The 25,561-nt window shown below is 34.3% G+C and overlaps 1 protein-coding gene across 1 annotated transcript in view; it reads left to right on the top strand.

Annotated features, from left to right (window-relative positions):
• The window catches only part of Agmo (alkylglycerol monooxygenase), a 278,596-nt gene extending 259,513 nt beyond the window's left edge, over positions 1-19,083 (top strand). The window contains exon 13 of the mRNA XM_090332720.1: positions 17,040-19,083. Within this exon, the coding sequence (XP_090188846.1) occupies positions 17,040-17,114 (75 nt within the window). The 3' untranslated portion in view covers positions 17,115-19,083. The remainder of the gene's footprint in view (positions 1-17,039) is intronic.
• Positions 19,084-25,561: the final 6,478 nt, after the last annotated feature.

The raw sequence follows: 25,561 nt of genomic DNA, 5'->3' as shown, positions 1-25,561 counted from the left end.
CTCAGTTCCACAACAGTCAGTCTGGAATGGAAGAGCCCCATAGAGTAACTTCATTGAACTCCCAAATGCAGTCAGAGGTCCGTGGTTCAATAGGCCTGCCGCTAGGACTTGGGAGCTGTATTCACCAAGTTCCACGAAGCACCAGTCTTTGCTCCACTCAGGTGCACGCCTCCTCTCTGAAACCGGCTGAACATTCAGCACTATTGAACACTCCCCTCCACTGTTTACTATAAAAATATTTAACAATATATGTTTTTTCCAAAATACAGAAATATAAAACCAAATTAAACCCATTTTCTAGCATTAATTAAAAATAAAAATAATCAACATTAATTTTTATTCACATTTTTTCCAGGGAAAAAACATGTTTATCTTAAAATGTGGTGCTCTCTTATCCTTAAATTCATTTCCTTCCTTTCTGAAATAGAGTACAGTCATTCTGCACACTAACCACATCACGGACAACAAAAAGACTAACCACGAGGATAACTGAAACATATGGCTTCCCAAAGTGTGGAACAAAAATTTGTGAAACACACAGACACATGTACACTGTGGGCAATGTAGTATGAATGCTTTCCAATATAATATGTTTCCATTTATTGCAGATCTTTAAAAAACATGTAGCATTGCATACTACTTTTAAAAAGTTATACAAATAATTCCATACTACTATATTTTCCCCTAACTTAGTTCTTAAATATATTCCGATAGGAATATGGAACTTGGTTATTATGTGCAATATCTAATTGTATATATATGCATAGTGATTATTTTTTTCTTTTTTGTATTTAGTAATTTCTCTATATCACTCAAGTTGTTTTCAGTATAATCCATTATTGCATAAAAATGCACTATTTTTTCCCAGGTCTGGGGCTTAAACTCAAGGTCTTGGGCACTGTCCTTTAGCTGTTTTTTAGCTTAAGGCTAGCAGTCTACTTGAGCCACAGAGCCACTTCTGGCCTTTCCTGTGTATGTGGCACTGGAGACTCAAACCCAGGTTTTTAATGCATGATAGACAAGCATTCTACCATTAGGCCAAAATCCTGGCCTCCATAGTATACTATTTTTAAAGCACTGAAGCTTTTATCTTAAAACTAGTTTGTTGATCATCATCAACTACTGTTAGACATACATTATGTTTCCTATGTCTTCCTTTGTGTGCGTGTGTGTATGTGTGTGTGTATGTATTTATAACCTTGTAAATACTATATTATTCATTTGAGATAAATCCTAAGAATCTTTTATATTTGCCAAATAAAATTCAAAGTAATTATTGACTTCCACTGTTCATTTTTAATGTTTTATTCTCAATGTAGTCCATCACAAATATGCTGTGGCCCTTTTCTTTCTTCTCAGACTATACTATGCAGTGCATTTCTATGTTATTTGTTTTTATTTATGTGTATATATATGCATGCATGTAATTTATAAATTTTGTTTTACTAATTTAGAAGTTATAACTTTAATTCTTTCACTGATTAGGCTCCCACTTTAAGGTTGGTATCTCCAATGTTATCATTTTTACAATTAATCCTGTTTTATTATCTATGGATTAATTATTTGTACTATTATATTTGTTCCAAATAAGTCAGTTCCCACTTTACCTAAGTCTTGTCATTTCATTTCTGTGGTCTTTCTTTTCTCATTTGGATTCTTTCCAATTTAATTTCCTTTCCGTTTTCTGTGGTTTCTCAGCAATGGTTTCTCATTGTTGAATTGATATTGTTTATCTGAAAATTTTTGTGATTTATCCTGTCTTTGACAATGTGGCTGATAGTGTGCTCTAGGTCAACATCTGAAATTTGAAGAGATGAAGATATTTTATTGTTAGAGTCTGATTTTGCATGATTATGTTTCTCCATATAACATTGTCTTTTGTTTCTGGATTGCAGTCATATTTATTCTCTTAGTATTTTGCAGTTTCACTGAAATATATCTAATCTTCTTCTTACTCTTTTATTTAATTCTTTGAGAATTTATTTTAATTTCTCAGCAAGTAGATAGTTGGCTTCTTTTTCTCTTAAATTCTGCACCATTAGCTTCTAATATTATTTATCAACTGCCTGAGTAGCTAAGACTACAGGTAGAAACTACTAGCACCTAGACAAGAACTACATGTTTTTAATAACTAAAGTTTGAAATTTAGTTGGTTTATATTTAAATCTGCTTCTGGTTCTTCCTAGTTCCTAGTTTCTTTCTTCTTCTATTTTTTATCTTCTTAACACTTTATGTAATTCTTAATTTATAATATTTTTCCATCCACTTCATTTGTTTTTACAATTGAGATATAAATTCTCCATTTGTTGCATATGTTAAAAAATGTCCCTCTGACTGCTTTTCTGAAGGAATGTGTATATGTGTGTGTGCACATGTGTGTATGTGTGTGTGTGTGTGTGTGTGTATGTGTGTGTGTCAAGGGCACATGGTGCAAATGCTCAAATACTTTTTATTTTTTATGAGCTTATAGTCAGTTGTGATTGTTATACCAATGAGCTTCTCCTGTTCCTTCTTACTTGTATTCTTTCTATTGTTAGTGTCTCCAGAGACTTTAATGACCAGTTTTATGTTAACTTCACTGTTTTGTTGTTTTGTATACCCACTGGAGGAAAAAACATACAATTTTGATTTCAGTTCCTTAAAGAATCCTCCCCTATCCCCTATCTGTAGCAGGTTTCATCTAAAAGTTTGCCTATTACTTCTCTGGGCTGGGAGGTGTTTTTCCAGAACGTTTGCATGGATGATTTATAGGGTCATTTACAAGCCTCTCCATCTCCCACATCTCTACTAGACTCCAGAATGCACTGAGTGGCTAGAATACAGCATCCAAACCTTGGCTCTAGTGTCTCTAGAAGCTGCTTTTTACTTCTTTCTTTTAATATAAGATGTAGATGAGTTTTTCAAAGGGTATGTCTATCCAGCATTTCACTGAATTTGGAGTAGAATAGAAATTACATCTATATGATAGGTGAGTTTATGAGAAGTCTCAGTCAATTCACAGTGAGATATCACTATTTCATTTTGTCAGAGGTACTGTAAACTTATAGAGGTATATATGTATATGTATATATATATACCTATATATGCACAACACATGGTGGAATATATAATTATTTCTATCACATTATTGAGTACACCTAGGCAAATAATACACTTTATTATTATGTAATTACTAATCATAGATCTTCATGTTTCTTCATATAGCATATAATTTTGAAAATGTTTTATATAAAATATTGATATTATTTAAAAACTGTAAAACTTTCAAAATATTTCATATTGAACAATAATATTAAAATATTTTATGTTATCTGGCACAAATAATATCCAGTATGCAATTTGACCAAACAGAACTTTTATTTTATATAGAATTTTTGTGACGCTTAAAATTTTGGCCATAATTTTTAAATCTTATTATGAAGGATATTTATGACTTGATGCATCTGGGATTCCAATCAGAGGGCTTGGCTCCTTTGCTGTAAAAACACAGTGTACTAACTGTTACAGTGTAAAAATAAAGGAATTTAGTATTTCCTATCATTATATTCATTGTTTTTATGGTTTACAAATAATAATAATGATACTGTAGAATCTTAGCAGTGGATAGAGGTTTTTTCTTTTCTTTTCTAGTGCCTATTTAAAATTTTCACAGAGGAGCAGGCAACTCCTTCACACACTAGAAATGGGATTTGAACACAAATCCATGAATTCTCTTTCTGATTACTCTTTGGCCCAAAGCTTTGCTGGAAACATGACAGACCTAGCTAGCTGCCGCATTTTCCAGCTTTAAATGCACTAGAGTCTGATTGTATTATGTGTTGACCATGATTTATGTTGAAAACCCAGAATATTTTTTCCAGAAGAATTGCTTTGTGTATGTGTGAGTCTTTGAGGCTTCATCTGAGAGATGACTGGCTCACCTCATTGAGCTGTTCATTTATTTTCATTTATTCAGATGGTTCAGCTCTAAAGGAGGAATCTGAATATGCAGAGGCATTTCAGTGAAGTAAATATTGTAAAGCAGATATGGGTTGTTTAAAATGTTTCACTATGATGTAATATGTCAGTACTCAATTATATATTTGTATGAACCTTAAAAATTCCATCTTGAGAGGACAAAAATGATTGTGGTAATATTGTGTTTCAATTAACCCCACATCCTAGCCATTCTGAGTTCCAAATTCCTCAAACCCTCAATGTAATGTGTTCCATGTTGTAGGACTCATTTACATAAAGTTCTGGGGCTCCTGCTGCACTGTTTCAAATTTTGGTAGCTTTGATATTTTCCTTAGTGCCATACTCAAATGTTATAAACGGGTTTGTACAGAGACAAGTTGCGATTGGAAGTAGGAATAAGTTTCAAACCAAGATCTCTCAGCACATAGTATTAAAACATTACCTGGGCACCCTGATTTCCTGAACTTCACACTGTTATCATGATGAAAGAGCATGTGTCCCAATTGTATATATTTGAAAATTACATGTACTAAGATCATTCTCACTGACACACTGGTTATTTATATCTAGGAGACTCTTATCTACAAAGTCAGTTTTGACGCATCTTCAGGTGTTAAGGGTGGTTATAGCACACTTCACCAGAATAAAGAAAAGAAAGAAAGACAAAGAACTTTTATGAGCATATGATTTCTTTCTTGAATAAAGAATTTAATTCATTATACTATACTTTATCTGTAGAAATCCTGTGAAATTTCCAGGATCAAAACAGCCTTATAGATCCAGAGTTATGTGAAGTTTCGTATTTTGTTTCTCTCTGATTCTTACTTCATAAGAAAGGGAATCTTTGAAGTACAAGATCTGTATTATGGATTTTTATGTTGCAGAGGATCATAGGTAGGTAATAAAAGTGAGTATTCAATTATAAAAATCAATTGACTGCACTTAGAACAGAAAAATCTTAGTATGTCATACACTGTAAGTTGTGGGGCTTGAACTCAGGGCCTGAGCACTGTTGATGAGATCTTTTCGCTCAAGGATAGGACTCTACAACTTTGAGCCACAGCTCTATTTCCAATTTTCTGGTTTCTAATTGGAGATAAGAATCTCATGGACTTTCTTAACTGGAGTAACTTTGAACAGTGATCCGCAGATCTTAGTTTCATGAGTAACTAACAAGGATTACAAGCACAAGCCACCAGCACCAGGCTTAAAGTTTTTATGTGTATTCTTTCAATTAATTATTCCAACATTTGTGTCTTATGAATATAGACATCGGGCCATATTGAGATTAGTGAATTTTCCAAGATGAATTTGTGATTGAAATCAACTTCATCCCAAAACTGCCGATGAAAGCAAGGAATTCCAATTCTAGGGAACACTTTGTCCACTAAAAGAAGATAATCGATTACTCACTCATTCCAAAACCCTGTAAAGTTTGTTTGGCATGTTTAATTCATTTTACAAATAAGCTATGCCAGTGGAAAATGGAATATTGTCCTGTCATTGGATTCATTTTAGTAAATATTTTTAAAGGTTTTACTGTAAAGGTGATATACATAGGGGTTGCACTTACATAAGTCAAATAATGTGTACATTCCTTTTTGAACAGTATCATATCCTCCCTCATTTTCTTCCAGCTTTTCCCCTTCTGACTCCCTTTCCTCCAAGTTGTGTAGCTAATTTCTAACATACTATCTAGTGAGAAGCACTGCTTCACTGGTTCACCCTCTGTTACAACATTTCTGGTCTTCCCCCTTCAGATAAACTTACATACAAGACAAAGGGTACTGAAATCATAAACAGTAACAATGTGGGAAAAATAGGAAGGAATAGGACCACAAATAGTACAATAAAAACCTCTGTTTCCATTTCTTGGATGATAACATTTCTTGGATGAAGACAAGTCCACTTGAATAGTTAGAAATAACTGATAAAAATTAAACAGCCTTTAGTAGGTGTAATCAGGAAACACAACAAAGATCTCCATTTCACTAATTCAATATTCATACCTGATATTGGGCTGGGAATGTGGCTTAGTGGGAGAGTGCTTGCCTAGCATGAATGAATCCCTGTGTTCTATTCCTCAATACCATATAAACAGAAAAGGCTAGAAGTGGTATTGTAGATGGCTCAAGTGGCAGAGTGCTAGACTTGAGCCAAAGAAGCTCAAGGACAGTGCCCAGGTCCTGAGTTCAAGCCCTAGGACTGGCAAAAAAAAATATTAAATTCCTACTCAGCAGGAAACCTCCTGGCACAGACAGCAGTGTTCATTAATGAGTATGACATAATAGGGACTGAGTCAGTGAAGAAATTGGTGCATTTATTTATCTTTTAAGTAGGTGTCATGCTATGTATTTCAGACCCCACATTTGCCTCTAAATATGTGGATAATGAATGATTATAATAAGAGTACCATGCTGGGAATGTGGCTTATTGGTAGAGTGCTTACTCAGCATGCATGAAGTCCTGAGTTCCACCCCTCAATACCACAGAGACAGAAGTGGTTCTGTGGCTAACATAGTAGGGTGCTAGACTTGAGCAAAAAAAGCTCAGGGACAGTGCCCAGGCCCTGAGTTCACGCCAAAAAAAATAGTTTGTGTTAAAAGAATTTGAATGTTAAATATTTTATCATTTGTAACTTTCAAATATTGGATTCTTATACACTATTTTGTTAGCTTCTCAAAAGTTTTGAGTGTCTAATACTATTTTCAATACAGAAAACCTACAGTGCAATAAATCTTCTCTGGCATTTTTATCCAAATTCCTTCCTTCAAACTGTCCATTAAATTTGGTCTCTTCTTGCACAGCTTACTGTCAATTGTATTAACAGTATTTAACATTCTGCCATCTTGGTTCTGCTCAGAATCACCTCAGCTTTGCTTAGCAGATTTTTTTTTTACGTTGGTTAAAAGTTTGAAGAATTATGACCACAGCTGGGTGCCAGTGGCTCACACCTATATCCTAGCTAATCAGAAGGTGAAGATTCTGAGGTTCATAGTTCAAAACCAGGCTGTACAGGCAAGTCAGTGAAACACTTATCACTAATAAACTTCCAAAATGTTAAGAAGTAGCACTGTGGCTCAAATGGTAGCGTAGTAGTTTTGAACAAAAAGGCTCAAGAATGATACACAGGCCCTATTTGAAGCCTGGGAATGGAACACACAAAAAAAAAAAAAAGAAAAGGAAAAGTATCATGACTACTTGGAGATTTAGCTACCATTGCAAAATTCTTGGTATTATATCATAGATTTTAGAAATTACATGAATGATCTTACTGGTGATCTCTCTGGAAAATGATTATAAATAATTATTTGAACTCCTGAGTTAATTATTTATACATACATACTTACATACCTACATATTTTCCTCTCAGAAGTGGAGATTTCACATCTTTCCAACATGCAGTATAATTTGAACTTCCCAGCAGTTCATGATACCATACTTCCTGTAATAATAGTCTTTGCTTTTGCAATTGTGCCATTATTATTATCATCATTATTTGAAGCAGAGGTGCTATGGAGTGTTGGTTTAGGTTTACACCTTTTCTTTTATAGCTTAGAAACTGGAAAATATGTTCTTTGATTGTCTGCAGTGTTTATGTAATCAGTGCTTTTGTTGCCAAGTTTTATTGAAAGCAGCTGAGTGCCTGCTGCCAGACTCTCTCTTTGTTGGAACTGTGGCCAGAACAGGTAGTCAAAAATGGAAAGTAAAGGAAAATTCAGGCATCTGGGGCGTCTCTCAGGAAAGCAGCTGTGGCTTCCTAAGGAAGCAGTCATTGTTTGCCATTCTAGAAGTCTCTGCATACCCTTGGGCCCAGTTCTGGTATGGATGGCCTAGTAGGATGCAGTTTATGATTTAGGACTTACAAGAGCAACCATTTGGGCAGTCTCATCTCTGACAAAACACTGAGAAATATCTCAAGCTGCTTGCCATATGTGGGCTTTTGGCTGCCTATCAACCTATGCTAGAGATTCTCTTTACCAAGGCTCTAATCATCATTTGACACAGCAAAAACAATGTGAAAGAATGCTTTCAAAACATATCTTCCCAAGATAGACTGTCCTATTTTAAAAACCAGACTTCACTATTATTTCTGTAAACATGACACTGCCCCCTAAAAAATGAATTCAATTGTAAGAGAGTTCTGTTTCTTTTGCTTAGATAATACGTAAACACAAAAGAAAATTTTATAGCGCAATAAATATCCCAATGAGTGGTATAGATTGGGATTCTGTGTTTCAATGCTCTCCCAAGTGTAAGCTTTTATATACACATGTTGAACATTGTTATCTATGAGGGGAAAAAAACAGGTTATTTTTAAAAAATTTTTTATTGTAATTAATAAAAGGGTTACATGATATTTGCCAGATAGAAGGTGCATTAATTCACATACATTGATACCCTTTCACAAAACAGGTTATTTTTGTTTGTTTGTTTCAGTAGTGGGGCTTGAAATCTGGGCCTGGGTGCTGTCCCTGAGCTCTTCAGCTCTAGGCTACCATAGTACCCCTAAGTCTCAGCACCACTTCCATTTTTTTTCTAGTAGTTATTGGAAATAAGAGTCTCACAGACTTTAGGGCCTGTGCTGACTTTGAACCATGACCCTCAAATCTGAGCCTCCTAATTAAGTAAGATTACAGGCATGAGCTGCTGCATCTGGCTTTTAGGTTCTTGATTTATGTCAAGATGTGTCTTGATTTAGGCTTTCAAATACACTAACAAAAAGTTACTGTGCCTTGATTAAGTTTCTAGCATTCACATTTAACACCAAAGTGTATTTTAACAGAAGATGGGGACTGAGTGATTTTCTTGGTGACATTGGTTAATAATTCTGACTTTAATATGGAAATACTTTAAATTTTAATAGTCAAAAACAAGAATATTAGAAAGGAATAACCCTTTGAATTTTAATATTGATGTCATATTTTTCATCATTATAGAGTTGTCAAAGACTGACTAGAAGTCTTTAACAACCTTTTACTAAACAAAATTTCAGTTTCAAATATATTAAATATGTGAGACAAATAATTATGTGCTGGTGGTAGACACACTGAAAAATTAAATGAAATTTTATTTCTATGCTGTAGAAATGTTTTTGCAGGGTACGAGAGCATGGCGTAGTGTTAGAATGCTTACCTAGCATGCCTGAAGTCCTGGGTTCAATTCCCCAGAACCACATAGAAAAAGGCAGAAGTGGTGCTGTGGCTCAAGTGGCAGAGTGCTAGCCTTGAGCAAAAGGTGTCCAAGGACAGTCGCCAGGCCCTAAGTACAAGCCCCAGGACTTGCAAAAAAATTTTTTTGCATACATATGGAGGTAAAAAATATTAAATGTCAGTAGGGTGTAGCTTAATGGTAGGGTACTTGCTAAAAATGTGTAATGCAAAGCAAGTTTAAAATTTTAAAAATAAAGTATTTGAATATTTTTAATTCATAAAACCTATTAAAAACCAGGTGTAGTTTATTTAATTTTAAATAGAATGTTGGGTTATTTAGAGTGGATTACTCATCCATGATTTAAATGTGAAGAAATCAGCACACAGTAAAAGTAAGCAAGGTCATTTTGTGTTTCAGTATTTATTTTTTATATTTTTTGTTTTGTTTCTACCTTCTAAATGCTAAAATAAGCATCATTTGTTTTCATTTCCTTGCTTTTTTCACCTACTTTTCAGATGCCTAAGGACAAAGAATTTGGGGCTCCATGATACTTCAAGATAAAAGATTAGTGATCTGAGAACAATTTACTGAAAAATACTTCTTCCCTAAAATATTTTTTCCAACACAACAGTCAGGATTTTTCCTAACATTTCTTTCACTCAAATGATATTTGATCTCTTATGAATTAATCTTATACATGCAGCTCAAACACTGCATCTACCCTTTTGGGTTCTATTCAGTTATTGACTAAAACTTTTAAAAGCAATAGAAAACTAAATGATTGGAAAAGCATAGTAAGACATCATACTTCAGCTACTCCAAGAATACAATATCCATATCAACTTAGGTTATCTTTTTAATTTTTCTGTACTCCCTTAGTTGTGGTAAAGTGAGCATTTCTCATACCTGTCCTTTTGACAAGTGTCAAACTGGAAAAAAAAAAGAAGAGAAAAGAAAAAAGGAATACATCTAACATGGAAAAGCTGAAGGAAACCTAGATATTGAAACTGTGAATAATGAAATGTCTACTCATTTTTCAGTAAAATAATCCTCATAAAAATGTATAATTGTTATAAGAAATAATTAAACACAATCCTATTTTTTTTTATTCTTAGATTACAGTACTCTAAGAACAAAGTTTCGAAGTATCTGAATCCTTTGAATGTATTTGTCAATAAAAACACTTCAGTCAGACTCAGAATTCAAAGATGAAGAAGAATCCACAGATGTTTTGGAGAAGTGTAGCATGTATTTTCACTTTATGCTAATTACAGTCTTTACAATTTCAACCAGATGGTTCTGTATGCACGGTAGCTAATGCATGCCAACTGTCTTCAGACACATCAGATATATTCTCTGAATTGTAGATTGACTTTAGAGACTTCTAAAGGGATTTTTTTTACTTCTAATATTTACAATTTTCAAATGTTATTGTATTAGCTCCAAGGTAGTCTAAATGGTCAAACAGAAATATAAAGAATATCTTTGGAAATTCTTTGAAAGTGTATATACATTTTCTTGAGCAGTACATACTTTTAGAAGTAAATAAATTATTGTGTATCATAAAATATGATCAGCTCTTTGGAACAATGTAAGTTGTTAGGATGAATGATACTGTATTTGTTGTATACAAAAGTGCATTTTACCCATCTCATAAATGTCCTTCGCTCCATTTGAGAAAATAAAATAAGAAAACGTCACAGATTCTTTTTCAGGTGTCTGCCAGAGGATTTTAAAACTTTGTTATAAAATTTATTTTGTATTCAAAATTTGGATCACAAAGTGGTCATATTTCATTGCATAAAATTAATATCAGTAGATGTCTCATGACTGAGACATATGTACGCTTAACTAAAACTTACTGTTATCACACGGATGGCCATGTTTTATTTATACTGTTTTTCTCATCTAAGAACTTTATATTTTAAAAATAGATAATGGTTTAAATAAGAGCTTAATATTTATATGATGAAATAATTTTCCCTTAAATATAGTTGTGATTGCATTTTCTCCTGAATAAAGTGTAAAATAAAATTACATATACAAAAAGAGATTACTAGGGCCCGGGAATGGGGCTTAGTAGTAGAGTGCTTGCCTAGCATGCACAAAGCCTTCATTCGATTACTTAATACCACATACAAAAGAAAAGAGGTGCTGTGTCTCAAGTGGTAGATCATTAGTCTTGAGAAAGCCCAAGAACAGTGCTCAGGCCCTGAGTTCAAATCTCAGGACTGCCAGAGAGAAAGTGGGAGAGAGAGAGAGAGGGAGAGGGAGAGAGGGAGAGAGGGAGACAGTGCTATGGCCAACTAATAAGTACTATATCTTCATATTATTTCTCAGGTCTATAATTTCCCTTTCTCTGAATATGACTCAATGTTTGTTATCTATAGAACATACTGAGTAAAAGCAAAATTCTCATTTTTTTCTGAATTGGCATTTGCCCAAATAGATCCTACAAAAGTATAGAAAAAAAAACTTGCCACCTAATATTTTCTGCTGTTTTATTTCAAAGACCTTCTGTACTTTTGTGTTTAACTTCTACTCCAGTGCTGTCTGTACTTACTCATTCTCTTGCCTTAATAGGAAACACAGGTATTTTGAAGCAATTCATGTTTGATCTCATTTGAGTTATCTGTAAGAACACACAATTTCTCTCTCCGCAAAAAAAAATAAAAATGTTTTGCTAAAAAGCATAATTTCATTTACCTCCAAAAACATAACAAAAATATAGTACAGGATTAACAAAATACAATAAAAAAGAGAACAAAATCTATGATAATAAAGAAAATCAGGCAAAAAAATATAGTACAAGTTTAATCTGTACTAAAGCAACTCTTGGTATTGTGCCTGTTATGATTATATGAAACCATGGGTTAGCTGGTATTTTATGAACTTCATCTATGAAAAAAAAAATTGGGGGGAGGATATAATCTATTTAAGTCCAGCATATGATTTGTTAGGGATAGAAAGGTATAATTATGTCTAGGGAAAATTAGGAAATCAGTTTAAAAATAAAAGTTTATCTAAGAACTTACACAATTGAGTAAATTGTGTGTCTGTATCTGTGTGTGTGTGTGTGTGTGTGTGTGTGTGTGTGTGTGTGTGTGTGTGTGTGCTGGTTCTAGGACTTGAACTCAGGGTGTAGCCTTTATTCCTGAGCTATTTTGCTCAAGGGCTTCCACTTCCTTATCTCAGTCTCCTGAGTAGCTGTAATTGTAGTCATGACCCACTAGCACAAGACAATATATATTTTAATAGTGATCAGTTCTCTAATCTTCCTAAAAATGCTACTTCGTATTTAAAATTACTCAAGTTCTCTAAGCAATGTATAATACATGATTATTCTCATCAACTAAAAGACTAAGCTTTTTTATCATGGTCATTCCACATTTGGGCAATTCTAGTATATAAGTAGAATTATCTTTCTGCTGCCAATAGGATAAAATTAAATTAGCTCTGTGAATGTTATATGTATCAATATTTGTGAAAGCACTTATGTGCTTGAGATTGGAAATGAATATTTACTATTTTAGAGATTTTATTTCTCTTGTGAATAATTGTTTAGGCACTTAAAGCTTGCATTCTCTCAACTTTAAGGGTTAAATGATATGAAAAGTTTTATTTTACCCTTCATCCATGATCTAGGATGTTGCTAGCTAGTTGCAAACTATCCACTGCCCAAAGTGATATTTGTTTTTGTTTGTCCATCAGATCATTTATAGGTAAATATAATAAGTGTATTCACAGTAGCAATGATTCACTATGTATAAAGGAGATTAATCCACCACATTGGGTTATTATTGAAGGATTTCCATTTGAGAAATCCCACATAAATATAAGTGAACACTTCTCCCATACTTTTCTCTCTTCCTTAAGATTAGGTACCTAATTGTATCCTATTTACAAGCATTTTGAATGAGGCCTCCGAACCACAGAATAACACAACAGTTCCCACAGGTGTCTTAATATGGCTTAGCTGCTCTGATTAGCCACTTGCCAATTGATGAGCTTTCTGGAAAGAGGTGGAAAAAACAAAGAGAGCATCTGTACAGGTCAAAGTTCAGGCTTCAGAGTTGAAGTCCCGGGAAATCAAGAAAACAGCTTGAAAACAAGGACCACTAATGATGTGTTAGTGCAAGGAAGGCTTGACACTAAGAATGAACTTCCTCTGTTTCTTACTTGACTTCCAGCTGCTAAAACAATGGGAATTGCCCAGAACTGGGATAACATAAGTGTACATTGAGTTTCTACATACCTACAAACATTCTATAGATTAGAGAGAAATATTGCAAAACCAAAGCCAAACAATACTTCAATTTCATTTATTCTGTTTCTAAGCCTTAACCAGAAATTCTCCTGTGTTCATTTAATTTCGCCAAGGAATATGAGTCAATAGTTGCATAAAATGATATATTTAATATAAATAACTGAGGAAAACCAAAATGAATATCTTAACGCAAGTCAAGAGAGGATTAAACGAAGAAAAATTTAAATAGAATTAATAGAATGATCAAGTGATTATGTTGAATTCATGCTAAGATTTAATTTAAAATTATATATCTAATTCATATTTTCATTTTATTATATGTATTATGTCAGTGTAAATAGAGTGAAAATTATAAAACAAATGAGTTTTATTCTACTTAAATATCCTAATAGGTCAAGGGCATGCATATTTTTTAAAGGGCATATCCATTTTATTTAATTTCTATGATGTTGTTCCAATCTGGATGTCATTATACATAAAAACTCCAAAGTGCTTTTACAATCAAAGTATTGATCGTAAAAGGACAAATAGCAGTACTGAGAACTGGCCAGTTTTGACTCAAAATAACAACCTGGCAAACCCAGGTGATTAGAAAGAAAAAGAAAAAGAAATGAAATCACTGTGTATTCTCACAGTAATTGAACTAACTTTTCAGGTTGGATAGTTAAATTTTCTGGGGAACAATATAAACATAAACTAGGATTTAGCTCTAATGCCTTGTAGACTTCTCAATTCTTTTATGCACCAAATAAATTTTCTAGTAGGTCACGAACTCCAAAGTTCATCATTAGATCAGATAGTCAAATCTACTGAAGGCACCTAAGAAAAATGGCTCACATAAGCAATGGTACCACAGTACATTTAGTAAGGTCTGGCTCTGATCCATAGATTTCAGTAGTAATATCTGTCTGTCTGTCTGTCTGCCTGTCTGTCTGTCTGCCTGTCTATCTATCTAGATCTATTACAAAAATCTATGGAGATAAACATATCTATAGATGTGGCTACTTCAAGATAGATTGAGAGACAGATTGATCGATAGATAGACAGATAGATATCTTTGAGGATGTATAATACATAGGAGCTTGAAACAATTTAGGAAAGGGGATAAAGCCACATACCCGTACTTTGGGGTAATAAAGGCATTTCAGTAAAGGGAAGATCTTTGTAATTTTGCTAGTGATGTGTATTACAAGAAATTGAATTGTTATTAGTTTCAAAGGCCAAAAGGTTTAATTGTAAAATGGCAGATTAGTAACAAAATCATAAGCCAGAACTGTCACTTTTTCACTCTTTAAAATATCAGGGTGTTTTATTATTGTTGCTTGTTTCATCCTAGGGTTGATATAAGGCCTTATGTTTTCTAGGTAGGAACTCTATGACTTGATCCATATCCAAACCTCCATCCTCTATTTTTTTTTATCATTATTTGAATAGCATCTCACCAGGGCTTTGATCCAGATTGCCTGGACCACAAACATCCTGTGTTTCATTTATGCAGTGCAGGCATGCACCACACTGACCAATGTTATATTATTTGAGATGAGAATCTCCCAAATTTGTATACCCTTAGCCTAGAATGAGCTCAAATAAAGATATCCCAATGTCTGGCTTCTAAATAGCTATAATTACAACTGTGGGTCATGACTTCCCATTTATAATACTAGAGAAAATCCAGATAAAAGTGTGACTATCTGAAAGGAATTTACCATGCCTTAAAGAGCATGGAAGAAGGAAATATTGCCAACCTAAAAATTGACATGTATTTTTGAGGATTCACCGTAGCTTTTCCCCACAAAGATAATGTTCATGAGCAAAGAGTACTAGATTCAAAACCAATAAAAATTTCATTGCCAAATATATTTCAGATTCTACTACCTTGCACAACAAAGCTCCTTATTTGACACTTAATGAATATTCTAAAATATTCACTTGTCATCTTTGTCACACTTGAAAAGCTATCTCATCTGCTGTCCTGTCAGCATAAACCCATCTTCAAAGGCAAAAGTAACTCATTATATAAGTCTGAGAATTTTCCCAAATACTCCCCAGATCTTGATATTATTTTATCTGGCACTACCTTGAGAAATCCCATGAGGTCAGTTCTCTTGAATTACAGTCAAAAGAAACAAAATGAAAACCAGCCTATAAATATATTGCATTTGACTTCTGAGGCAATTCCAAAATGTTAATATTATTTTTGACTTCTGCTTCATAAAACTGCTGATTTCATTTTGAATTAGTTTTTTTTCATTTTGTGGGTGTTATAGGCTAGAGGAATGCATGGATTTGAAAATAGAAACCTATCTAACTGGTAACACTGAAGGGTAACGATCCTCTAAAACAAAATGAGAAGGTTCCTATGAAACTAGACAGCCCATTCCTGAATTGAAACAAGAGAGTTTTCAGAGGTTTTTCTTGTCGTCATTGATGTTGTTAGCGTTTCACCAGTTTCATTTTGTTTTTATTTTTCAATGGTGTTACTTATTTTATTCCAGTACTGTGTGAATTAACGGCTGACTTCAGGTAATATCTTTGACTTCATTGCAGTCCCTGGTCTTTGAGTGCTCCCATATCTGGGGCATGACACATTAATATTCCTTCCAGTACATTAATGGATCTTCCAGGAATGGATCTTCTTGCTATGGAGAAGCAACACGTCATCTTTTGATAGTGGATTTAGGAAACTCCTGATACAAAGCCTATGGCCAGTGCCTCATCATGAACACTATGAAATTATGGTATAGGCACAATGAACAAAATCCCACACCAGAATTATTTACTAATTTATTTATTATGTGTTTTATTATTTATGAATTTATTAATTATGAATCTTCTTGCTTCCTTGAATCACTAGAAATCAAGAACATCGTATACCTGCCAGGACTAGTGGTGCAGATTTTTAATCCCAGCACTAAGGAGGCAGAGCCTGCAGGGTACTGACTCTGAGGCCAGCCTAGCTTACATAGTGAGTTTAGGCCAGTCACAGCAATGCAGTGAATCCCTCTGTCTCAAACATCAGAAAACAAGAGTGAAGTGTGCCCACACTTGGGTGATTTATCTCGAATATCTGGTGTTACCTGAAATCAAGGGAACCCACTCAATACCTGCTTTTGAGGCTACCTAGTTATATCTTCAATTTGAAAGACAATCTTGCAATTACCTTGTGTAACCCAATAAGATCAAAAGACAGAGAAGGTAAGGCAGCCATAATGTTTGCAATTTAATTCAGGTTGGATGAAATTCATAGCAGGTCAAATCATATTGCCTCAGAGAGAAATTGTTCTTTAACAGTTTTTGTTTCTTCTAATCAAAAGAGTTCTTAGTATAGAACATATAATATAGAACATACAGCCAGCAATATCCCAAAAATGCTAGGGGGAAAAAACAAAAACTTTGATTTCATTTTGTATCTAACTCAGGTAGTTCTACCTTCTGAAATAATCCAGTTATGTGAGTATGAGACTAAAAAAAAAATCACAAAACTCTTGTATGCGTATCTGCTTTAAATTAAATGGGCTACATTCTATCAATGAAAAAGGTCTACATTTAATTTAAATAACTAAACTGTCTAAAATCTTTATGTTCATTTCTCCTAGGAAGTTATTTTTAACTTAGTTGAGTAGAAGTATTGATTTTTGTTCTCTTTGTTTTATGCCTTTAGATATTTTTTTCCATCTGCATTTCTTTCTGGGGAGTGAGAAGCATGAAGCAACTTGCCTCCTACCTTTGGAAATAACCTCGTGGACACAATTACCTTGTACTAGTTAGTTATCTACAACTTCAACATACTATTATTATGTGTTATTCTGTGTTAGAATGTGATAATCTCTCAGAATGCTTACAGGAGCTGAGGTTTTAATGAAAAGCGAATGAACTTATTAACTCTTACTTCTTTTCATATGTATTATTTTCTGTTAAAATTAAAGTCAGTTCCACTTTCCCCAGCTAGAGAAAACAAATGACTTCAACTACATGGATGTTATGTTCACTGTCACCATGTGTCACATAAGTTTCAGAAGGAAGGAGAAATGGGGCCAAGGGAAGAGGGCTAGATGAATGAAGAAGAGAATTGGAGGAGAATGCACTCAAGAATTCAGTGTTAAAAATAGACCCAATGATCAATGGAATAGATTAGAAGACCCAGAAATATCACTATGTATTTATAGTTATTTGGTAGTTGGTAAGGGAGCCAAAGACATATAGTGGATAAAGAAAATGGCTTCTTCAACAATTGGTTTTGGGAAAACTGGGCATTATATGCAGAAAACTAAAGTGAATCCCTATTTGTCACCATGCAACATCAATACAAAGCGTATCAAAGATCTCAGTGTCAGAACTGAAACTTTGAACCTACTGCCAAAGAGAGGAGGAGAAACATTTGAACGTATAGGTATAGGTAGAAACTTTTTGAATTGAGTCCCAGGGGCACAACAGATAGGAGAGAGATTGACAAGTGGGGCTATATCAAAAGAAAAAGTTTCTGCACAGCTAAGGACATAGTTGCTAAAGAAGAAAGACAGCCATAAACTGGGAAAAGATCTTCACAGATAGTATATCAGATCCAATGTATAGAAGGAGCTCAAGAAACTAATCCTGCCAAACCTAATAATTGAATAACTAAGTGGGAAAGGAAAATAAGGAGTGACTTAGAAGAAGCGTTAAGAATGGGAAAGAAGCACATTAGGGAACTGTTCGTCATCTCCTGCCATAAAGGTAAAGCAAATCAAAACAACTCAGATTCCCCCACCCCACTAAGATTGGCCACCATTGTGAATTCGGACAACAAATGTTGGCTGGGATGTGGGGAAAAAGGACCACTACTGCACTGTTTATGGGAATGGAAACTAGTACAACTAGTTGAGACAGCAGTTTGGAGGTTCCTCAAAAAACTCAACAAAGATCTTCCTTATGACCCAGCCACACCACTCCTGGGTATCTACTCTGAACATCATGACCCAGGATATGATAAAGACACCTGAACAAACATGTTCACTGCTGCACTGTTCACAAAAGCCACTATATGGAAACAGCCAAGGTGCTCCACCATAGATGAGTGAATCCAAAAATGTGGTACCTATACACAACAGAAATTTATACAGCCACTGGAAACAAAAGAAAATAATGTCATTTGTAGGGGAATGGATGGAACTAGAACTAATCATGTTAAATGAGGTAAGCCAAGTTTAGAGAGCCAAATGGCACATATTGTCTATAATATGCAGTAATTAGATCTAAAATGCATTGGGATATGATAAAATATACAGGGTTCTAGATTCATACAGTGAAGCCAAAAGAGGATACTCTTTAGGAGAGAAACATAAGGGCCTAGTGCCTCTTCATATGTATATAAAATAATATACATAGTAACCTGAACTTCAAGATATAGAAACAAGAGACTTAAAAAAAGATTTAGTTTGTAATGATTTTGTCTTCTTTACCTTATATATGGCGTAATCATGTGTATATCTTCACTGGCAGAGGGCACAGAACCTGAGAGAAAAAGGGTGAAAACGTGCATCAGTACAGCTCACGGACACTGATGAAAGAGAACTATACAGCATAGGTGGAGATGGGAAGAAGGACTGAGAATGAGGGAACGGAAGTCACTGTACAACAGGAAATTACTCATTACCTGACTCATGCAATTGTAATCCCTCTGTGCATCACCTCTATAAAAACAATAAAATAAACTAATTTTAAAAGAATTCAGTGTATATCTTACAAAATTAAGAAACATGAGGGAAGTATTAAGTCGGGAGGTATGGGTTAGAATGTTGAAAGGGGTGAATTTACTAGAATGCTTTATACTTAAAAATTAACTTATTAAATGGCAAGTCCTTTGTACAACTAATTAAAGATAATCTGAAAAAAGCAAAAATGAGTACATTTACATCGATTTTTCAACTTTTTCTATTTTACTAAAATTGTACTTAAATATATATTTGTCATAACAATATATTATCAGTCACCCCCTGCATTTGTCTCTTTCAACCACATAGTATTAGGTACCATATGTCAGAAAGTGACAATGAATGAAATGTTACAGTTACTTTAACAGGTTAGTTTATAATGTATGTGTTTAATACCAACTGTTTATTTTAGCCAATTGAGAAGCATCCAGTACTTCTTATTTAAAATTGGCATAGTGATATTAATGCAATTCTCTAAATAAAACTTCCCAAGACATCATAGATAGATAGATAGAAAGACAGACAGACAGACAGATAGATAGATAGATTTGGGGAGACTGTAAAAATATACTGCATGGAAGAAACTGACATGCAAGATAAAACTCAGGGGACTGAAAGAAGTGGAGAGGAAAAGTTCTTCCCTTCCTCCAGTATTTCTTACCTTTTGAGCAATGATTTTAAAAGTCCACATTACAAGATTTAAGCAAAATTATTTAATCCTTTGCTGAGTTTAATTAGCCAGGATCATATTTTTAATTCTATCTACTTAAGAGGACTGAGAATCTCAGCTTCAAACAAGCTCGGGCTGGAAAGTCTATGTGAACCTTATCCCCAATTAGCTACTGAAGAGCTGAGCCTGTAAGAAGCTCAACTGGTAATGTCTGCTTTGGCAAAATATTTACAGTACAGTACCGAGGCCCTGAGTTCAAGCCCCAGATTAGCATATGCATGAAAAAGTCAGACTGCAGGTGTCTAGGGAGGGTTATTTTTTTTCTATTTTTTTATTGTAATTAGTAAAAGGGTTACATGATATTTGCCAGATAGAAGGTGCATTAATTCACATACATTGATACCCTTTCACATGTCTTGGTACCCATTTCCCTCCCCCCCACACCTCCCACCTGTCTTGGTTTTCCCCCCTTTAGGGAGGGTTATTTTTGTAGAACTGAAGCCTATTTATTTTTCAAAGTGAAACAGCAGCAGCTGATTAAACTGCATGATGGAAAAATTAACAAATTAGATCTCAAGCATCAGAAGTGGGTTTGGTTTTACTTCATTCACATTTTTATGCTTTATAATTAAACACAACATTAGAACAAATACTGAGGCCCATAGTAAATATTATGTTCTACTTTGGTCCCATACCACCAATATTTGCTGGACTCAGCATGGGTAAAGCATATTATAACAGAGAGCCCTCTGCTGGCTTGAATTCACCAAATTCTCAAGTCTCAAATTCTGTATTCAGATGTTTTAGCCTCTGAGTTACAGCACTCAATTACAGCAAAGGAAGAGACTTTGTTATAAAAGAGATTTTTTAATATGCCACCATAATTTAATGATAGTTAGTGGTTTCTCTGGGGATGATGCATAAATAAAAAATACATGCTTCAAGAATTTATAGTGGCCTAAAATGAACTCAATAAGGGAAATAAAAGTTAAAAGATACATTACATGGAAATTCAATTTTCATTGAGTAAACTGTGGCACATTTTCTTATTTCTCTTTTAGCTTTCTTCCCTATGTTTGTAAATAGGTTCCTGTTGGAAATGCAGGTATTTTCAAGCTACAGATTTACAGTCTTGAACAGAAGTTGGATATGCTGTCTGAGACATAGATTTCTTCAGACTTTTTGCATGAACAGAACATTTTTATCTTCACCTTGCACCCTGCTCACTTTCCAGTCCAGTTTTCTCTCAACGACCACTAATACATGATGACAGATCACATAACCATTAGCAATGCTGTAAATTGATCTTGAGTGACACCATGTAATTTATTCTTGCTCTTGACTGGAAGGACATTAATGTTCCTTCTCTCTCTCTCTCTCTCAAGAGAGAAAACACTAAAAATAAGGCTCATCAATTAACCAGCATTTGTAATGGAAAGCTGCAAACTGCTTCTTTACATAATTGTGAAGGAATGCAGTTGTATTCCTCTACCATAAGAATGAGAAAGAATATTTATTTATTAGTTTCCTATTAGTAGTACTTAATTTGGCCTCTTAAGATCCTTTTTTACTTTAAACATTCTAATTAAGACCCGTGAGTGATAATGTTTTGAAACATTGATCCAATTCAGAGGCTTCATTCAAATTGATGGAAACTTATTTTGTAACTTAATTATAAGGCACTGGTTATCCCTTACAAGCCAAGACAGCTCATAGAAGCTTGTGGTGAGTGGTTTGGTGGTCATTTACTGGAGCAGTATTTCTCACTTTGTAAATGAACTCCACTGAATCACCTGCCACTTCCAAGATCCCATTTTTTAAGTAAACTGGACCTCAGAGAAGGAACTTGACATCTGTTTCATCACACATTTGCCCACTTAAAACATAAGATTCCCCATAGCTGAGAGAGAAGTGCAGCATAGTTGTCTCCTAATATTTAGCAAGGTATCTTACCAACTGCAAGTGTCTCTGCTTTTTCAAAGTTTCCATTAAAGCTTGTGACTGCTGTTCTTTCCTTTTCTATTTCTTTAAATTATCAAGTTTATGGAATACTTTCAACAAAGTAATTTGTGACACTTTAAAGCTATTGGGAATAACTTTTCTCATCAGTCCAATAACTAAGTTTTGTTAAGATGTTTTGCTTGGTTGCAGAAAGCAATTGCAGCAATTGTATTTAGACTCTCCTTCCAATGTAGCCACTTGCTGACTGAAAACAGAACATGGCTGAGAAGTCATTAGAAACAGCTTCAGAGGCTCAGTCTGGTGGATGGTTGCTTTGAGACTGTCATAGAAAAATAAGAGCCCTCTAACACCTCACGTCCTTTGTGCTTCTCACTTTCCTGTAAGCAGTTCATTCACATTGCTTGTATGTTTTAAAGTAATAAAACCACATTTATAATACGATCAGATTTGTGTGTTTCAGTAATAAAACTGCCAGTGAAGTTTCCTTTCAATGTTTCTCATTAGAATTATGTCAGTGGAGACAGTAGATAAGAAGATAAGGGACCTGAGAAATTACAGTGCAAAAATTAAAATTCCCTTCACTAATTTCAGAATCCATACTAAGTTACAAAATCCAGATCCTTTTCAGACATAATTTCCTTTCTAATGTTTATAGTCCTTTCTTTGTTCTGCATACTTTATTTTTTTATTTCCCTTTCTTTCATTCCCCTCTTCTGTCTACTATAATTAAAATAAGTTTTCTGTCAACTGTGTTCTACATTTCCTTGCGTGGTTATTATGGACAATACCTTTTGACTTTCTGGTTGAAAAACTGCCTCTTCAGCTTTCTTTACCTTTCCTGGAAGTACAAAGTCTCATACAGTTCCTTAATAAATATTATTTCCTGATGAATATAGTAACAAACAGCCATTGTTTTCAAATATAACACTTGCAAATATTGAGCACATGGACTATAGAAATAGATCAGGACATTCAGGTTATCTAATACATATAAAAGTGGGTGGCCCCATATAGCATCAGGAAAGAATGAGGGACATTCACATTTTTATTTTATTTTAAACTATGAATGGTAAATAACATTTACATAAGGAGCAATTTCAATTGTACGCTGCAAAAATTTCAGAAAAACTTTTCCTGTTGCTGTCCTTCCATGTCAGAATATATGTGAAGCTAAGATCACCTATAAACATTGCCCTCATTTGAATATCTTGTTTATTAATATTTACTGACACAATTGTACATCCTCATGAGACTTTGGATTGCTATAGAAGGAGGGAAATGTGGATGTTGCTTGTTCTCCTTAAACATTTGTTGGATGACTTAAATCTATCCAGCCTTGACTTCAACTAAGCTGTTTTCCTGTAACTCTCTAGTGGAATAGAGACTTTTTAATGTTTTATAAAATGAGATTCATTTTCCTAAGTCATTTGGAATGACGGAAAAAGCCTAAAATATATAAAAAATCTGCTAGCATCTTCTCTCCTTTCAGGGTTCTTACAGATTACTATCTATTCACCTCATTAATAAGCAGTAACACAAGAATTGCTCATAATGGATCTTATAACCCTGGGATCAATTGATCCATTTCTTAAAGGCATTAACTGCATTAGATTCTGTAGTGTTGCTCTTGTTTTTAAATCCTTGAGAATTCAGATGAGACGGGGCATGTTCATGGCAGTGTGTTTCTTCACTTTCTTTGTCATATACATTGCCAACTGTATCAATTGTTTTCTGCTTTTGTGAAATGAAGCGATATCTTTTCCCACATCCTCTGACTTTCAACACTTTTTGTCTTAATGATTTGGTCCCATGATTGACAAAATCATGGACCAAATGAACAATAAAATATCACATGCACACACACACACACACACACACACACACACACACACACACACACACACACACTGGAATTCTCTTCCTTCAGAAAGAACGATACTGTACCATTTGTGAATAAATGAAAATACTTGGAAAATCTTATATCAAACAAAGTCAGGTCCAAAAAGACATGAGTTGTATGGTTTCCCTCATTTGTGAAAACTAGTATGTGTTTATAAATCTACAAGTAAACACACTGGATAGTAAAAAAAAAAATACATTGGGGCATAATAAATTATACACGTCCCTAGACATTCACACAGTGAAACCAAAGTAAGATACCAATATGATGAGATCACAAAGGCTCATAGCTATGCATATATGATCTTATCAAAAATATTTTACAAAATGAACTCCAAGAAATGGAAATAAGAGATCAGTTTTTGTTGTTGTAGCTGTTTTATTGTCTTTTTTTATGTTGTTAGTTTATTTGTCTTTGGAGGATATGAGAAGGCACAAAAAAGATGAGACACAAATACAATAGTATTAATCATAAGACACTATGTGGAAAATTAACTATATAAGTTGTGGGTGGAGACTGGAGGGAAAACTAGGAAATAGTGATGGAAGGGGTAACATGGTTCAAAAAGAAATGTATTCATTCTATGAATTATGTAGCTGTAACCCCTCTGAAAATCAGCTCTACAATAACAATAAAATATATGAAATAACTATATGTGTATACATGCATATATATTTGCACACATATATGTATATGCATATATACATATGTATGCCTTCCCATGACTGTCCTTGGAACTCTTCCCTGTACAGAGTCCACTGAGTTGTTCCTTTCATAGACCTATGCTGTCTAATTTCCTGATGTTAATCTCTTCAATAAGTGGGGAAAATGGACCCAAACCATAGATACTATCATATAAAATAGTTTCTATGAACCAGTGATAATTCCTGTTAACCAGGTCAGACAGAGTTCTTTAATCCTCAGAGTTGCGTCTTTAATCCTCACAATAACCTCAGAAAATAGAGAAGAATATCTTATTTTTTCATCTAAGAAAACAATAAAAGATTAAGAAATTACTAACACCGAGAAATAAGTAATGACACCAGGTTGGGCCTAAGAATCCTAGGTCCAAAACTAGTCCCCAGTCAGTTCAGAGCCTCCTTTTGGTTTTGAAAACTGCATTCCTGTTGTGTCCTGGTGCCCTGGAAACATCCAGTCTTTAATCAAATGACCTCTTCTCATTGACATTCTTCCCCATTGCCATTTCATACCATACTACATACACAGGAACTTCCCAAAAGATTTTTCACTCTTCACTTTTTCTCTTTGTCATACGTCTAGTAGTCTTGAAACATGCTTTTTTGTGTGTCCTTATTTTCTACTTCACAAAGAATCCATGAAAGCAAATATTTGTTATTTTCTTACGCTGACCGCTTTTCCCCTAGTTCCTCACTTAATGGCTGACATATGGGAGGTGCTTAGTAAATATTCATAGACTACTTAGTTATTCAAGACCATGAATATAACCCTAGGAAAAACAGAGATTCTCTTTCTCCATTTTGACTTGCCCTTAAAATTCTAGTTGCCCACTGAGCCAAACTAAAAAGGGAAGTTATAGAAACATGGGGTTAGACTGCAGGAAACTTATTCTAAGTTCCTTTTCTGCTCATTAAGAAGTTGATAAAGACTTGAGAGTTTAAAAGAGGAAAATGAAGAATAGAATTTCGTCAGACTGCCACAATATAAAGAACCACTAAGGGAAAATAGATGGCTTTTTCCATTTCACAGGGCAAGAGATCATACTCTTGATTCTCTGAATTTGAATCTTGCTTCAGTCACTTGCCTTGCCCTGTGATGGCATTTGGGAAGAAACTTATCTCACAATGCATCTCACTGGAAGGTTCGTCCTGTACTGCCAGGGGAGGAGGGATTATGAAGGCTGCATGAGACCTGGGAGAAAGAGTTGAGAGCTCTGCTCTTAACAGAGAAAGGAGTTAGGCTGATTCCTGGAAGAGGGTAGG

The sequence above is a fragment of the Megascapheus bottae genome, chromosome 5 (assembly GCF_031878675.1).
Source record: "Megascapheus bottae isolate mThoBot1 chromosome 5, mThoBot2.hap1, whole genome shotgun sequence".
Lineage (NCBI taxonomy): Eukaryota > Metazoa > Chordata > Mammalia > Rodentia > Geomyidae > Megascapheus > Megascapheus bottae.
This window is presented reverse-complemented; position numbering and strand designations above follow the sequence as displayed.